The 18,050-nt window shown below is 34.3% G+C and overlaps 3 protein-coding genes across 4 annotated transcripts in view; 1 reads left to right on the top strand and 2 right to left on the bottom strand.

The window, feature by feature from the left end:
- Positions 1–44: 44 nt before the first annotated feature.
- On the bottom strand, positions 45–7,835 carry blvra (biliverdin reductase A). The gene is made up of 7 exons (XM_081374824.1): positions 7,480–7,835; positions 5,795–5,918; positions 4,734–4,853; positions 4,548–4,645; positions 2,678–2,785; positions 2,432–2,600; positions 45–1,601 (listed from the first exon to the last, which is right to left on the bottom strand). The coding sequence occupies exons 2-7, from the start codon at positions 5,911–5,913 to the stop codon at positions 1,337–1,339; spliced, it is 879 nt and encodes a 292-aa protein (XP_081230950.1). The 5' UTR covers positions 5,914–5,918; positions 7,480–7,835; the 3' UTR covers positions 45–1,336.
- On the top strand, positions 7,788–10,228 carry coa1 (cytochrome C oxidase assembly factor 1). 2 transcript variants are annotated; one of them, XM_081374825.1, is made up of 6 exons: positions 7,788–7,889; positions 8,121–8,168; positions 8,956–9,072; positions 9,147–9,298; positions 9,783–9,859; positions 9,990–10,141. In XM_081374825.1, the coding sequence occupies exons 3-6, from the start codon at positions 8,979–8,981 to the stop codon at positions 10,069–10,071; spliced, it is 405 nt and encodes a 134-aa protein (XP_081230951.1). In that variant the 5' UTR covers positions 7,788–7,889; positions 8,121–8,168; positions 8,956–8,978; the 3' UTR covers positions 10,072–10,141. The 2 variants fall into 2 exon arrangements, with proteins under 2 accessions (XP_081230951.1, XP_081230952.1); XM_081374826.1 differs by lacking the exon at positions 8,121–8,168 and having other exon boundaries at positions 7,820–7,889; positions 8,955–9,072; positions 9,990–10,228.
- A 3,159-nt stretch (positions 10,229–13,387) lies between these two features.
- hecw1b (HECT, C2 and WW domain containing E3 ubiquitin protein ligase 1b) overlaps positions 13,388–18,050 on the bottom strand; it is a 38,180-nt gene continuing 33,517 nt past the window's right edge. Inside the window, exons 27-29 of the mRNA XM_081374806.1 lie at positions 17,897–18,011; positions 17,377–17,575; positions 13,388–16,139 (exon numbers count right to left, since the gene is read on the bottom strand). Coding sequence (XP_081230932.1) covers positions 16,028–16,139; positions 17,377–17,575; positions 17,897–18,011 — 426 coding nt within the window. The 3' untranslated portion in view covers positions 13,388–16,027. The remainder of the gene's footprint in view (positions 16,140–17,376; positions 17,576–17,896; positions 18,012–18,050) is intronic.

The following is an 18,050-nucleotide window of genomic DNA, read 5'->3' as shown; positions in this document are numbered from 1 at the left end:
GTGATTTCAAGTTATGTCGTGTGGATTCAGCTGCAGAAACAAATCCCATAAAGCAAGCACCATTTTTTTATTTAACTGAATAACACAAATAAGTACACATTAAGACAAAAGTAAACATTGCATTTAGGTTAGAAACAACATTGAACATTCCTCTTGATAATGATATGTGCATTACATTTATGTTTCCTTAATAAAGTCCATGATCTGCTCCATTCAGTGCTTTCTCATCACATGTATGATCTCCTCATAAAGAACACAGAAAGGAAAGGATGATCAGATTTGAAAACATTTTTTTCCAAAACTTTCAAAGAAAACTTTGATTTTGCTCCAAAGCATGTATGAATGCCTACAGAGCTCATCTAGATGTCACAGAACAAATTACAAAATGTCAACAGAGTAACTTAAATATGCACAATGACACACAGAAGCATCGAACCAAACAACAATACATACATGTTTTGCAACGCTTCAGCCTGTGTGAACAATGGTTGAAATCACTGGTTCATTTGTCTGAAATTAGTGTTTGAATTTTGTGCAGATCCATGTTACAATGAGGGAATGTGCTGTTACTGCATATTCTGATGCGGCCCACTAGTTAAACACAAAACTATTAGTTGAATTTCCAAATCAAAGACTTTTAAAATCACTGCAATTTCCCAATACTGATAAATAATTACCTAAAATTAGCAGTCAAGGTCCAAAAAGGACAAAAAAAAAACCCCTATAATAAACTTAGTTGTTTTTTTGTGACTAATAGGACAAACTAAGTCGCTACTTTTATGGTGTTTTTTGGTTCTTTTTAGAGCTTAACAGCAAATGATTAATAAACTCTTTTATTGTTAGAAAAAACACATGAAAAAAAATAATCGGTAACGCTTTACTTGAAGCCATTATGTATAATGCATTATAAAGCTGTTCATAATGTGCATTATAAGGTATTTCATAAATAATTGCATTATAATATTTGTAGATTCATTGTGTACATCAGAAACTGGTTGTTTGTCTTGTTTTAACGCATTCTACGTTCTAAAGGTGTGTTTAATGAGTAGACATGCATTATAAAGTACTATCTGTCTTTACAATTATTCATGAGATCATATAATGCATTATATGGTGCATTACAAGGCATAATTAATGCATTCAAATATTTTTTATAATGCATTATATATAAAGGCGTTAAGTAACGTGTTGCCAAAAAAAAAAAAAACGATACATACATTTTTTTTTATATTATTCTACACTCCAGTTGTCTGTGTCTATACCACAGTCTATTATCCCACAATTCCATATGGGACCTTTGGGAGAAGACAGAGCGCATATCCCACAGTGGACAGGTTCAGGCCTGAGCGCTTCCACTGAGCTGTTGCATGCGGTCCGCCAGCTCCAGACAGTGTAAGATCCGGCTCCTCTCCGCCTGGAGCTCGGCAGCGGAGACGTCACCCTGCAGCTTCCGGCCGAACAGCACCAGATCCTGCATGAACAGCCCCACTGGATCCCGCTGACCGGCTGGCAGCTCGCTGATGGTGCCGTCCTGGAAGTGGAGGTCGATGCGCTTGACTCTGCCCAGTCCTGGGCCTCGCTCTTCAATCCAAGTGAGAGGTCTGCGCCAGAAAACACTTGTGTTTTTTTGCATCTCAGATTATAAAAATTAATACAGTTTTGAGCTATGTTTGGGCTAAGGTTGGGTCAACCATTTAGTCACACCCAAGTAACCACTTAGAAATGCAAGCACCACCCATAAAACTGTACAAATCTAAGTGAACAGCAAAAAAACTAAAAGGTGATAAAGTATTGAAAAATTAAGAAATGATGACCAGTTTCACATTCTAAAAATAGACACTGCTGTTAAAAAGTTTGGGAGCAACACATTTCTTTAAAGAAATGAACTTTTACTCAGCAAGGATGCATCAAAAGTGACGATAAAGACATTTACAATGCTGTAACAAACATTTCAAATAAATGCTGTTCGTTTCAACTTTCTATTCATCAAAGAATCTTAAAAAATAAAAGAAATCACACTTTCCACAAAAACATCAAGCAGCACAACTGTTCAACACTGATAATAATAATACTTGAGTATGAGTATATACTGGAGTAATGATGCTGAAAATTCAGCTTTGCATCACAGGAATAAATTACATTTGAAAATATATTCAAATAGAAAACAGCTATTTTAAATTGTAATAATATTTCACAATATTACTGTTTTTACCTTATTTTTCATTCAATAAATGTAGCCTTATGATCATAATATACTTATTTCAACAACAATAAAAAAACTTAACGACCCCAAACCTTTGAATTAATTTACAGCACATTCATTTATATTTCAATCTAAAATTGATGCTGTTTATGGTCACATTATTTGGCAGCTATGCATTAAAAAATACAAAAGCAAAGAAGGCCCTCTCTGTGGTGACAGTGTGCTCACTTGTGTTGTTGGGTCAGTAAGTGTGCCGTCATCTTCATGTATTTGTTCTCCTTCTCCTCCACCAGAGACGTGGCAGTAACCGTGAGCTCCCCGAAAAGATCAACCAACCAGGTCAGTCTGGAAATGCCACTGAACGACGGGAACCCAAAATTTGGCTTCAGGGGTCCGCCTGAGGAGAAACATGACTGTCACTCAAAACCCCGGAGGAAGCCTTTAAAAAAGAAGATGAACTGTGTGCTGATCTACCTGTGAAGTGCAGTGTTCCCTTCTCCAGCGTTCTCCCACAGATGTCTTTTTTCAGTTGTTTATAGTCAGGAGTAAGCAGTTCAATATGTTCTTCATGAAGCACCAGGCCTGAAGATACCATATAGAAGTTAAAACAAGTAGAAAAATATTATTTACCTGCTTTCTAATGACAAAAGTTCTACTAGAGCTGCACGTTTCTGGATAAAATGAAGATCACGATTCTCCCATGAGTCTGAACAGACAACTAAACAAAATAAGAGGTTCTGACAAAATGTAATTTGCCGCCATCTTAAAATGTTAAAGGGGTCATATAATGCCATTTTTGTACAAGCTAATATGATTCTTTAGGGTCTAAATTAAAAGTTTGTAATATACTTTAATTAAAAATTCTCATTAGTATTGTAAGAAAACACTAATTTTACCTGCTCAAAAACAGCTCTGTTTTCAGCACGCCGTTTCAGTGCATACAGCTTTAAATGATAATGAGCTTTGCTCACCCCGCCCCTCTGTTCTGTGCGTACACCAATTCTAACACAATAACCACGCGTTGTTCATTATAAACGTGGGATTATGAATTATATTGAGAACGTCGTACATAGAAAACATGCCGTAATGTACCCGGAGTGTAAACCTTAGATGCATTCATCATGAAGCGTGCAGCAAGGTTTGCAAATTTGCAAAGATTAATATAAATACTAATATAAAGGTTAATAAAACATTACACTCACATCTTCTGGAGGTTCAGCAGGAACACGTTGGTACCGATCCGTTTTTTCTCGTTTGTAACGCTGTCTGATGTGAAATGATTCACGCAAACAGGAAAGCACAGACGATCGTGGGGAATCCCTGTGAGGGAATCCCCGCGTCAATCCTTTGGGCATATCGCTTCAAAAACAAAACTCAGCCACTGCATCTATAACGGCTCAGATTTAGGAACATCCAAATGACTGCTGTGTTCCTTATTACACCGAAGAACAATCGCAGACGTCATTATGCTCATAGACAGCGCTCCAGTGAGGGTATCAACAATGACGCGCGGACTATGATTGACAGCTCGCTCATGAGCGAGGGCGGGTGTGTGTTGAAACGCTGCAGCTGTCAATCACAATCGTGGGAGGGGCGTCCGACCCTGTGACGTCACACGGTCGAACGGCTTGATTTCAGAGAGGTTCAAACATATAAGGAGATTAAAAAAAAACCACTGGATGGATTTTTATCATTATATGATGGTTGTGTACAGGCACTGCCAACACACATTTCAGTACAATCAACTTGTAAAAGTGCATGTACCATTATATGACCCCTTTAAATTAATTTGAATGAATTTTGATTCAATGACTCATTCATAAATACTTTGATCGAATCTCGAATCTCTTGAATGAATGATTCAACGATAATACACTTTTACACTTTACCTACTGGTGTAATGATGTAATTAATATAATCCGTTATTTGAAGCGGCGGGTTACTTTCAAAAGGTGATTTACACTATATTGCTCGCTACCATAGACATCAGTGTTTATATCCAAACTATAAACTTTCATCCCTGTACTTCTGTGATAATTTGAATTATGAAGACTTTAATTATGAAGATTATAAAAGACTGTTTGTGAAGCTGTTTCATATCTGTACATGACAACTGCTCTTTCTGAATCAGAACCCAGATCTGGATGTTCGCTGTGATCGTACTCATCAAAGGTTTAATAGACATAGCCGATAAGCCGAATCATTGTCATTAAGGAATAAGATCTTGTGGGTGTTTGAATCGAGATCGCGATCTTTTCACGATTAATCGTGCAGCTCTACATTCTACTATTTCAAATATTTACTGAAGAAGACAGAAGACATGCATCCTCAGACAACAGCTCACCCTTCTGTTGAGCCAAGTTCCACAGATCCACTGCAGACGTGTAGCTGAGGGTCATGGGATACTCAACACACACGTGCTTCCCCGCCTCCAGGAACTGCCTGAGATGGAGCAGATCACAGGAGAGACCATCATGAATGAGCCTTTCTGCCATGTGAGAGGGGTTAGAAGAGATTATCTGTGTGATACCTGATGCTCTCTTCATGGTTGGTGTTTTCCGTGCATATAAACGCCACATGGATGTCAGCTCTGCTCAACGCCTCCGCCATAGTGATCTGCTCCACGCTCTGCTGATCTTCAAGAGTCCTCCTGCACAAACAACAAAACTAGTTAGCGGATAGATATCCCTCATTTCTATGTTAAGTAAAAATAAATTAATGTTTAAATAAATAAATAAATACATGTGGGAAATATAAATAAATACATTTTTATTTCTTTATTTCTTAAATAAAGACTTTTTTATAAATAAAGCTAAAAATAATATAAAAAAAAAAATACATTGAAAAACAATAAACAAAGTGTAAAATCAAATAAAGATAAATAAATTTGGGAAAAAAAATTAATTAAAAAGGAATTATATTTATTTATATTATTTATTTGTGTAATTATTTATAGATATATTTATATATTTAACATTTCTGCAGGTTTGATCCTGCAGATTCACACTACCATTCAAAAATGTGGGGTAAGATAAAAAAAAAAGAGAGACAGAAATAAGAAATTAATACTTTTATTCAGCAAGGACACATCAAATTGATCAAATGTGAAAATAAAGAATTGTATAATGTTACAAAAGATTTCTATTTCTTTTATAAAAAGAATACATTTATTTGAAATTGTAATAATACTTTACAATATTATTGTTTTTACTATATTTGTTATTAAATAAATACTACCATGGTGAGCACTAGAGACTTTTTAAATGACCAGTTTTATAGATTCTCAACTTTTGGTATATATATATATATATATATATATATATATATTAAGATTCAGTGTGGCTCTTTCAATAAGAGGACTCAAAAGCATGTTTAAAGTGCAGACATCATCACCAAGGTCTATTTATGAAGGCATTTGGATTTCTAAACTGCACACCAAGCAAAGCACAGTAAATATTTGCTATATGAAATGAAATGTCTACTGAGAACTTATCTTGTGTTCTATGGCGTCACAAAAAAACCTGCAACGTAAGTGCTTTAAAGTGAGGAACAAATCAAGTGTCAGTGTGAATGTGTGGACGAGGCACTGACCTGGACACAAAGCCTCTGAGGCTGAGCTTCTCTGCAGCGCTGGACGGTAGAGGAGCCACTAAATCTCTCATCCTCACACATCCTGCGATGCCCAGACCTACAACCACTGATCCCAACATGATTCCTGAAGCAGAAAATCAGCATTAACTACGAGTGTGCTTATCGTGAAGAAATAAAACTGAGTTTGTTCCGAACCTCGTCTGTATGATGAAGAATCAAATCAAATGCAGCATATATGGAAAAAGTTTCAAACAAGTGTGAAAGGAAATTTAACATTCCTTTTTCCTTCAGAATTAACATTTATATGCTTTTGTACATTTATATGTACATTGATCTATATTTTTACCTCATAACTTTGAGCAATAAAGCTGAAGCATCAAGGAATCCAAATGTGCTTTTACCCCGTAACAGAATTATATATACGAAGAACCAATCATATTAGAGAAAAACTATGTTATTATTTACCAAATGTTTATTAGGGGCGAGATGTCACCTGACTAGGTTAGAGGTTAACTTAAGTCAGAGATTAACTCAAGTCAGAGGTTAACTTAAGTCAGCGGTTAACTTAAGTCAGAGGTTAACTTAAGTCAGAGGTTAACTTAAGTCAGGTGCGTAGGGGAAATCTACCACACAATCATGGAGTGGATCGATCCGCATCTACACTGACCTTGTCATCCTATGAAAACAAGCTTGTAAAGACATGGCAGAGCATAACATTTCTGAGAAACTGGTTTGAGAAGAATATTCGCTGAAATGAAGTTTTTGGTGTGCCTGCATGTGTGTTTGACTGATAACGGCTAAGTCACACTTCCTTTACAAAAAAAAACGTGTTTCTTGAGAATCGACTAGAATAACTACAGTGCTTTTCTGAATATTGCGTAAGGAAAAACAGGTCTTGGTTATACTAGTCACTCATTTATGAGGAAAATGGGAGACATTTCCGATTACCTGGAACTTAAATATTTTTTGCCTAAAGTTGTTTAGTGTGTTTTATTTTTATGTGGTCACCCTCCTTCCTACTCAGTAAATAATGAATAAATTATTAATTAAAGTGCATGCTATTAAAATAAAATTATCTTTTTATTTCATAATAAATATCACAAGCTTGACTTTATGTTTGAGGGTATTTCTTAACTTCAGCACTTTTATGTGATTATGTATAGAATTAACATTTAAAGTGTTTGGAATGGTGGTAATGACAGCAGCATTGAAGACATTCATTTATATTTAAAAATGACAAACGATACACGTACTAAATGAAGTGAATTCAGCCTTTATTATTATTTTCATTTTCAAATGACATAATGAATATATATATATATATATATATATATATATATATAATTTATTTATGTCATGTGACATGGTGTATAATAATATATAACCCGCAACCAGCAGCTACTGACAACTACTGACAACAATAATTTGGCTATTATGCTGCGTGCCAATGCATATATATTTTCTCAAATACTAGAAAATGTATATTGATATACAGGAAATTAATCGGTTTATTGAAATGCTTCAAAACGCGTGTTAATTAAATCCCCAAAAGCGCCACATTCCCGAGACACATCTGCATCGCGATCGCGATCGAGAACGCGCAAATGAGAGATTACACAACAAATCATTTTAATTCTACTATAACAACATGCATAAGTACAAGAGCAAGATATAAATGTCCTCACCTCTGAATGTCCTCGACGAGCCTTTGGTGTGAATCTCTAATGCATCCGCAGTGAAATGAGAGAAATGAATGCTCTTCTAATCTAATGTGACTCAGGAAAGAACTTTCATAACTCTTTTTCATAACCGCGCGTGCGTCTGACGTCACGCGCTCCAGCCGCTCGTGTTCCGGTTGTCGACAAATACATAATAAATAAACAAGAGTATCGTTAAATATCAAGAGTTAATAACATTACTGACACGTTTACGTTTTCATTTATAGGATAATAAATAGCTTTACTATGCGTTTTATCAGTTTAGCTCATAGGTTTAGCTACATCAATGTTTGAATAAAGTTTTTCAAAGTAAAACGAACATGGCCGCGTCCATAGCGTGTTGCTGTTAGTGTCTTAGAAAAATAATCGATGTGACGGTGAGTTATTATTATTATTATTATGAACAGCCGATGCATGAATGGACGAAATTAGGTCTCAGTTCTGTGAAATTCAGTGACATTTTTAGACCTTTTTTTTTTTTTTAGATAAACCCTATCTTAGTAAAGTATCAATCTTTAAGACGAAGGCAGATTTGTAAAATAAATTTCACTGTACTATTGTAGAATACTAAATCATACCGTTTAACGTGTTTTGATCTTTCTTTTTAGAGAATGTCCCATGCTAGGACTGTCTTTCAAGGACATTGAGGCACCAGATAAATACTAAATATATATTCCACAATTTAGAATAGTAAAACCATGGAACTATGAAATAACAAAAGGCAGTATGAGAATAAGTAGTGTTCAATATGTAAAACAGACAACAGCATCATTACTGCAGTCTTCAGAGTCACATGATCCTTTAGAAATCATTCTAATTATGCTGATTTGATGATAGTCAGTTATTATCAATGTTGGAAACAGTTGAGCTGCTTAATATGTTTTTGGAACCTGTGATAATGTTTTCAGGTTTCATTTATGGATAAAAAGTTAAAAAGAACAGTATTTATTCATCATAAAAATCTCTTAAAATTTTTAAACGTATTGTATATGGTTTTAAAAGGTTTCTATTTCAAATAAATGCTTATTTTACATTTTATTCTTCAAAGAATCCTGTTATAAAAATATATTAAGCAGCAAAACATTGATACATTGATAATAACTGAAGACTGGAGTAATAGCTGATGAAAATCCAGCTTTGCATCACAGAAATAAATTCTATTTTAAAGTACCGGTATATTAAAATAGAAAATCATTATTTTAAATTGTAATAATATTTCACAATATTACTGTTTTGTCTGTATTTTTTATCAAATAACTTCTTTCAGAAACATTAAAAATAGTAATGCTTTCAAACTTTGGACTGGTACTGTTTCAACCTAATTTCAAGCACTGAAGCAGAAGCCTGATAAGGTGTTTAAGATCATGAGGGAAATAAATTCATTGACATTGTTATATTTTCTATGATCAAGCTAAGTGTTTGTTATTACTGCTGTTGTATAGAGTTTTCCTCCAGCTGAAGTGAGGATGAGTCGATCAACCGGCCTCCTGCAGCAGATGACTATCTTCATCACTGTAGTGACCGGTGGCGGCTGCGCTATGATGTATTACCTCATGCAGAGTAAGTCTGAAGTTAATTACATCTTATGTTATCTGTTAAAAATCTTGTAAACAATTGTGTCCTGTTTCTTTCAGAAAACTTTGCAAAAGCAGAGTACTACCGTCAGGCCCTCGAACAACTGAACAATAATTCCACAGCCATGGCCAGTCTGGGTGCTCCTCCTCTAAAGATCCACAACATCCATTTATCTGACCGACACAACCGCATGGACCACAGCAGCGCTCAGGTCAGCAGCACCATCAACCTGAGAAATATCTTTTAATTATATATATACACTGAACAAAATTATAAATGCAACACTTTTGTTTTTGCCTCCATTTTTCATGAGCTGAACTCAAAGATCTAAGACTTTTTCTATGTACAGAAAAGGCCTATTTCTCTCAAATATTGTTCACAAATCTGTCTAAATCTGTGTTAGTGAGCACTTCTCCTTTGCCGAGATAATCCATCCACCTCACAGGTGTGGCATATCAAGATGCTGATTAGACAGCTTGATTATTGCACAGGTGTGCCTTAGGCTGGCCACAATAAAAAAGTTTTATTGTGAACAATATTTGAGAGAAATAGGCCTTTTGTGTACATAGAAAAAGTCTTAGATCTTTGAGTTCAGCTCATGAAAAATGGGGGCAAAAACAAAAGTGTTGCATTTATAATTTTGTTCAGTGTATATATACACTCTATATATTAATCTCTGTATAAATCATTTTCAGCTGAAGATCCCAGTTACCGGGTCAAAGACTGGAGGTTATCTCTACACAACGTCCACCAGAGACACTCTCATGAACAGGTACCATGTTTTCAAAAATCCCAGAATAGAGACATTCCTCTGAAACCTTCAAAGCCTAACTGTGTCTTCATGGGTTTGTGTATGCTAATAGATATGTTCCATTATATTATAATACTTCTTTTGTCACTAGATGGCTTCTCCAGCAAGTGTTCCTAAAACTGAGGGAAGGAGAAACCATTGAGATCTTCAACAAGACGGAATCTGAAGAGTAACTTCAGTAAAGAGTAATATTTGCCTACTTGAAAAGTTATTATATATTAATCCGGGATGAAGCTTGGAGAAATTGTGATTTAGTAGTTTTTTTTTTTTGTTTTGTTTTTTTTTTTTTTTTTTTTTTGCTGCTGTGCTTCATTAAAGATGGATGATGTCATACACTGTAATTTTATGCATTTTATCATATATATATCTATTTAAAAATATATATATATATATATATATTTATGTGTGTGTGTATATATATTTGAAATAATTTCTTATGTTTATTTATTTATTGTTTATTTCTTATGTTTAACATGTTTATTTATTAACAGTATATATCTGATCATATTGAAAAAGCAGGGTTGCATAAAATAATCTGTTTGACTTTCTAAAAATGTGTGTAAAACATGAGAATTTGAATACTACAATTTAATACAGCTTATCAAGCACTGGGATTTTTGGATAATTTATCATTCTATTGACATGACTTGTCTAGTACCACTGTAGTTACTAAAGCTTACCAGTAGGAGGCAGTAAAACATTAAGCCTCTGTAACTAGAAATTTGAATCACAAGTTTCTCATGACACTGTGAAAACAGTCACAGTTGTTTCATTTTGTGAGATATTTCGAAATGTGCAAAATATGCAGAAAAACAAGTGCACCTTGTTAAAGTGCTCTAGGTTATGTGGTTAATATAAACTTAAGACAATTTTGTGCCATCTAAAAAAAAAATCTTAATTTTTCTTTGTTCACTAGAAATAAAACTACATAGATTGGTTGATTTTTCGGGCAATGTACTGAAAGATTTCCCTTGTTACGTCTTTTTTCAATTGACATTTAAACCATGCTCAGTTCATCATAACCATTACATATGAAAAATCAACATTCACAAGAGTGAGCAGATTTCATCCACAGCAGCACAGTGAGCCAAAACACATGTTACACTTAAAGCTATAATAATATAATTGCATTAAAGGCAGGGTAGGCGATTTGTTCCAGAATCATGTTTTGTTATGCTGGTTGAAAGCCTCTTCACATCCTCATAGCAATCACTAAGTTAGGTTAAGTGGTCTAAATGTATTTATATGTATATATCTCGCCTGTGGAAGGCGTAGGACCATAAAATGTTCGTCCAATCATTGCATTCGGTCCGAATGCAATGGTACGATATCCTACCTGCCTGTCAACATATGTATTTCCATACCTCCGCACACCTGCTCACACAGTGTGGATATGTATGTATGGAATAGCATACACTATTCATTTTTAAATTCAATTTAATTAATTAAACAGCTTTTTAATATACGTATAAAGTACTTTATCACTAGAAAAAAACATTAAAGTATTATAAGACATTTCAAAAGTACCTTTTTGGCATAAATGGTTCTATATAGAACCCAATGAACCCTTTTTTTAAAGAGTGTATGTATACTGTACACAATACCCACATGAACTTACAATTGCCAAAATGTACAACATACAACTGGAAAAAATGTAGATGCATCCCAATTGGCATGCTTATGCACTATTCTATGCCTTTTTTGTTCACTTTAAATATCCGGGTGATGCACTTAGAGGCCAGTCATGGCCTAAAGGTTAGAGAGTCAGACTGGCAACCTGAAAGTTGTGGGTTCGATTTTCAATACTGGCAAGAAATGACTGAGGTGCCATTGAGCAAGGCTCCTAACCCCCAATCACTCCCTGGGTGCCGCAGCAAAATGGTAAAATGGTCTGTGTGTGTGTTCACTACTCGATATATGATGTTGATCATTGAAATAACCTTATAAAATTCATACACTAAGCGATTGAGTAAATAGTAGGTGCTTCCCAACTTGCATACTTCAGCACTCATCTACAGTATGATGTTTTTAAGTGTGAGTAGTGTGTTCACAATGAAAATTCAAAAAAGAAATAATACACTTTAAATACCTGGATGATGCACTTAATTAACTGAACAAACTAATTGTGGAATGATGGATACTTAATGCACTCAACTAGTGCAGCTTACATTATATAGCGGATAGGGAAGGGGGCTGTCAGACACCGATGTTGAATGACAAAATAACCTTATAAAATTCACACACTAAACGGATACATACTGCATAAGTACATAGAGTATAAGTGCATGCTGTATAATGCGTTATTATCCCATAATGCAATGCACTCAGCTTGGCCTTTCATGTACACTGACCAATTAATCAGAATATCGGCCACATAACAAAAATAGGAAGAGTACAGTAGTAGGTATGCCATTGTATTTCCAAGATGCAACAACGCAGCATACATCCTACATGAATAATAATAATGATGAAAGAAAACAGTATACAAAGTAAGCAGTGATCTGTTCAACTAAAGTCTTCTTCAGTTCTCTCTAAATCTGTTCTGAATCTGAATAAAGCTCGTTCCAGACCGAGTTGAGGCTTCATGTCTCAAACTTTCCTTCTTCTTTCAAGCCCTTCAAAAATCCCAGTATTATCCCCCAAAACCACCCCGTTCCTGCTCCAGAAATATCCTCATATTCCACAGAGCTCTGGCGACCATCTGTCCTCGCGTTCATCTGCCAAAACATCCATATGAACACCTCCTCCAATCTGTTCGGATCTGATTTTGTAATATATTTACATTACATCACAGTGTTTTAGCAAATTAAATATATAAATCCCTAATTAAATGTTATGACGTTTTTAATGTAGGCTATATTTTGTTATTTATTTATTTTTGCAGATTATGGTCACAGTAACAGTCTGGCTATGGCACATTTCTCCTGGCTTGAGATTCTATTGAATATTACAGGGCTAGAAAAAAAATTTGCATGAGAAGAGAGACTGTGAAGACACCAGATTGGGTACATTTAGGGGCGAGGAAAACACCTATAAACCTCACATTAATCTTAATAACTTCTTTTTTCTTCTTCAATGTGCAATATCTTCGAGTGAAATGCCTTCTATAAATAGCTAAACCCTGTTTAAATTTAATGCCTAAGACTGCCAAAAAAATATGCATAAAAAAATATGCATAATTCAAGGCACATGTTTGAAGTCTCAAATTAATATATGTAGAAAACTTGATTCTGATTGGTCAATCTGCAGTCAAAGGGTATATTGAGTATTGACTGTCTAGCTATAACAATAATACATATTTATTACTATTATTATCTTTATTATTATACAAATAATTGCTGTGCTTTCTATAATAATACATTTTTGGTAATATGTGTCAGTCTTAAGCTTACAATTTAATATCTAATGTTACAAAGAAATTGTATAATTTCCCAGAGTCAGCGATATTTCAGACCATGATGAATTATACACAAGAGCGACACTCAAATTCAGATAGAAAGTGATTGTTTATTGACATTCGTTAACAGTGTAATGCTGTAGTTACAGAGCTCAGCCTGAGAGAGGCGCTATAACTGACCTCAACACACAATTCAAATTAACATTTGTACATTTCCGCTCTTACTCTCTTCCATACAGATAGATTAAAAGTGTAAAAAGACATAAGCAGGCTAGTGTATGTGTCCGAGGTGGAAGCAGGAGCCAACTCTTTCTGCATTTCCCACAATGACATGTTTACAGAGAGAGGCAGTATGTTCCAGAACCTTCTCCTTATTTCTCTCACATTTTCATTTCAGGGCTGCGAGAGTCTTGATAAATGAAGAAACGTCCTTCACAACTGCCAAGGAGTAGCATTTCTTATCATTCCAAACAAATATGCATAGTAATATACATTTGAGAAAACCATTTTGAACTAACATTATGTCAATAGTAAGTACGAAGACATGTTTAAAAAAAAAAAGATGAACTGTTGGCTGTTGAATTGATTCATCACATTTTAAAATTTAGATTTTACATAGACTGTTCAAGCAAATATGTACACATTTGATATACAGACATTTTATAATTTCTTAATTGGGATAAATAATACAAATGCACTTTCTCTACATTCCTAACATCTTAAGCTGAGTTGAAGTGTTGTTCATTTTTGAGCTGCAATTGATTTTAGATAGAATTACATTTCAGAGACTATCAAAGCCTGATTGCTTTACTTCTCCATCACCACCTTAAAGGGACAGTACACCCAAAATCAAACTGAAATAGAAAAATAAAAATGTAAAGAAAGGTAATTAACCATTGTTGCGATTAAATCTTCTGCATATTCAAACAATGCATTTTTTGGGTGAACAATCCCTTCATGAAAATATTAGGAGATACACATAAAAGACTGATTCATCAAGTGTGGATTAGACACAAACACATGCACCTTTAAATGGCATCAAGTTAAGATGATTTATGACGATCTTAATGTATAAAACACACATTCACGTCATTTTAAAATGTAAACATGAACAATAATCAAAACTTCAGCACAGGAATCTAGTCGTCAATAAACCAACCCACAGAACGGACCAATCTGACCTTTCAAAGAAATGTTTTCAGACATTTAAACCAATTTTCTTTTTGAATAAATATATTACTTTCAGAATTTCTCAATTATCTTCACCTTAAACACGCAAACAGCTGAAACACTCAAGTGAACATGAAGTGTGGCGCACAGATTATTCTACTATTTGGTCTGTCATTCCTTTACAATCTCTTCACCACTTTAAGTCATAAAAAGACACCATATAAATAGATATAAATAGATTATACATTTTATAAACATTGGGGAAAATGAGTGCATATCATGGCATCAGGAAGTTCAAAGTAAATTTTAGTAAATATAGTAAATTTTAAGTGACCGTGGAGATTTAATCGTATGCAAATGAGTCACGATGAACTGCCAATGGGAGCGCAGACAGTAACGCCCACATGATCGTTTTTTGAAAATTTAAATAAATAAACAACCACACAATAAATGAAACAAAGAATCATTCCATTTTGACAACTAATCAATTCTTTGCCTTTAAAAATGAACATGCTTAAGTGAAATTTGTATATAAACTGCAGCAGTGCATAAAGAATCACATCATGAACAGTAAAACTGCTCATTATGAACATTCACTTACCAAGATGTCTTCCCTCCTATTGGCAGTGCTCATTTACATAAAGTACAAGCCCAAATCGCTATAAATCACTGTCACCATGAATGCACCTTTGCACAGTGTCTTCACCAAACGCAACTGCCACAACTGACATGTTGTCAGTCCCTTGTTTTTTGTTTTGTTCCGCTGGGTAACTCCGCCCACAGTGCGATCTCATTGGTTCAAAATCTCACTCTACACAGCTGTATAATTTACATATTCTAACTGGATTTGTTGAGTTGCCTAGCATTTCCACTTTCAGTGACGACCTTAAAGAAAAAATGCTATGTTGGGGCGTTTTTTTTTGAAACATACCCAAAAACATTCATTCATTGAAAGCAATCATGTGTCAACACTAAAAATGTCATTCAAACATTACAGACAAAACATAAAACAGCATGAAGCCTTGAACATCCTTGAACATCGTTAACGCTTTAAAGATTTGAGGAGTAAAATGTATTGATTGATAAACTAATACATCAAAAGTGTCAAATCAAGGTTTAGACTTGCCATTTCCCCCTAGTCTGTCTTTGACTCCTGCAAAGTGACATGACGTGATGTCACTTCCTGTGATGGTGACGTGTTGGGTGAGATTCTGTGAAGTCATCACTTACAGTAATTACGGCACCTCAATCAGATATTTTCTGTGAGTGTATTTGGTTTTAACTTTACAATTCTTGTCAAAACGCACCAAAAGAAAAGGACGGTTTATGGCGAAATGATGGTGTGCGAACTGAGAGCGCCTCCAGCGGAGGTCGAGGCCCTGAGTGTTAAAGCAGGTTGAAGGCTTCTCTTTCACTATTGCATACCCGTTACACACTGTACACCTGCGCAGGTGACTGATGCATGCAGTGGTGTCCTGAACAAACCAAAGAAACGAACACAGGATACGATCCACGCTAGTAGATAATTAAATACAGTGTACACGAAAAGTCAAGTGAAGTCCTCACTCAAGGCCAAAAGTGCTGGTTTCTTCCACAGCGATCAGCAGTTTCTCGTACAACATCGTGTAGGACGGATACGGCGGAAGATCCAGACGATTAAAGCATGTGTGCGCCCTGAGAAACCAGACATGACACATCCATCAGCCTGGATGAAAACACGTTTCTGATCTCATATGGATTGGTCGTCAGTTTCTACAATCTTGGCCAATCTGTTTAGGTCTGGTCATCTTTTTAACATTGATGACACCAATAAAAATACTAAATCAAGGGACAAGCTTTCCTTTTAAATTATTCATATTTTTAAATACACTTCATTTGTAATTATACTTTTAATAAGTGGTAGTTCTAAATTATTTATTATTATTAATTATCTAAAATTATCTTTTTATTTATATTATTAGTTAATGTTAATTTTAAACTATACTGTTAATGATAATTTGTAATTATTTATATTATTAATTAATGTAAATTTTAAATTATATGATTAAATACAATTCTTTTTCAATTATTTATATTATTAAATACTGTTAATTTTTATTCTAGTTTTATTAATATGTTGAATTATTTTTATATATGTTAATTTTAGTTTAATTTTTTAGGAATTTTGATATGTGCTTTTGTCATTTTTTATATATATATATATATATATATATATATATATATATATATATATATATATATATATATATATATATATATATATATTGCTATTAATGTTTAATTTTTTTTTTTTCAGTAAATAATTTTAGTGCTTCAACTTATTTAAACTTATTCCAGTTTAATACCAAGGCAACAATTCAAATAATTTGAAATGAACATTATTTAATAATATAATTTAAAATTATAATATTTAAATTTAAAACATTTAAAAAAAATGTATTTTTCAACTAATATTTATATTTTATTTCAGCTTTATTTCAATTAACAGAACAGAAGGCACTTAAATTCATAAATTTTTTTGTAAAACAAAAAAAATATGTCAGTCAAACCCTTTCATATTAAAATATTTTTTTTACACCTTTACACCTTTCACACAGAATTTCAAGACTATTTAAAATTTCTTTCCTGACTGAAAAGACAAAGAACAGGTGTATAATTTTGATAATGATCCATGTCTTACGTCAAATACAATGGAAGTAAACTGGTAATAAGTTTACTTCAACATTGCAGAAGAAACTTGGATAAAACGGTTAAAGATCAATCGAATGCTTACAGATTTTTAGTAAAACTTGTACCTTTCATCATTTCATTATTGATATTTGCATCTTTGAATTAATTTTAAACCTTTCACATACCAGCTCAAATCAAAGTCATTTGAGTTTGTGAAAGATGAAAAGGCGTGTCACTATACCTCGGGAGCGACGTGATCTTGCCCCATTTCTCGATGCAGAAGCGCCGCAGGCCGTTGCTCCCGCGCAGGGCGGTAAAGCCCTCGTACGGCACGCTGGAGGTGCCCGTCACAAACTGCAGCAGACGCAGTCTCTGCTCATTATTGAAGCGCTCCACCGCTCCCCAGAACCACCGGATGACGATGTGCCCATCATGATAACCTGATGATGAATATACACAACCTTCTTACAACAACTGGAATTTTTCCATAGAAGCAGATCTGACTGCACTGAGAAACATCATCCTTAATCAAGCAGGTAGGAAATATACCGTAGGAAAATTATATGAATGAACACATAAATAAATAAAATATAATGCATAGTGAATACGAGGTCTTGAAGTGACAATACACTATAGTGAGAAAAAGAATCCAGATAAATATTGACATCTTTCAACATGTATGGATTATGGCACAGCCCTAATATCAAGATTTCCAACTGCATTTATGTTGTGTATTTGTGTATGTAAGTGTGTGTTCTGACCTCCTCTGTACTCTGTGTTGTTTCTCCAGTCGTTTAAATCAATTTCTGCTGTTCCTGCAATAACCAGCTCCAGTTCTCTGGCATCAAACACAGAAACAAGACGAGAGTCCACCACCTACACACACACACACACACACACACACACACACACACA

This window comes from Scardinius erythrophthalmus (genome assembly GCF_964197995.2).
Source record: "Scardinius erythrophthalmus genome assembly, chromosome: 9".
Taxonomy (NCBI): domain Eukaryota; kingdom Metazoa; phylum Chordata; class Actinopteri; order Cypriniformes; family Leuciscidae; genus Scardinius; species Scardinius erythrophthalmus.
Note: the sequence above shows the minus strand (reverse complement) of the source record. Positions and strands in the feature narration are given on the sequence as shown.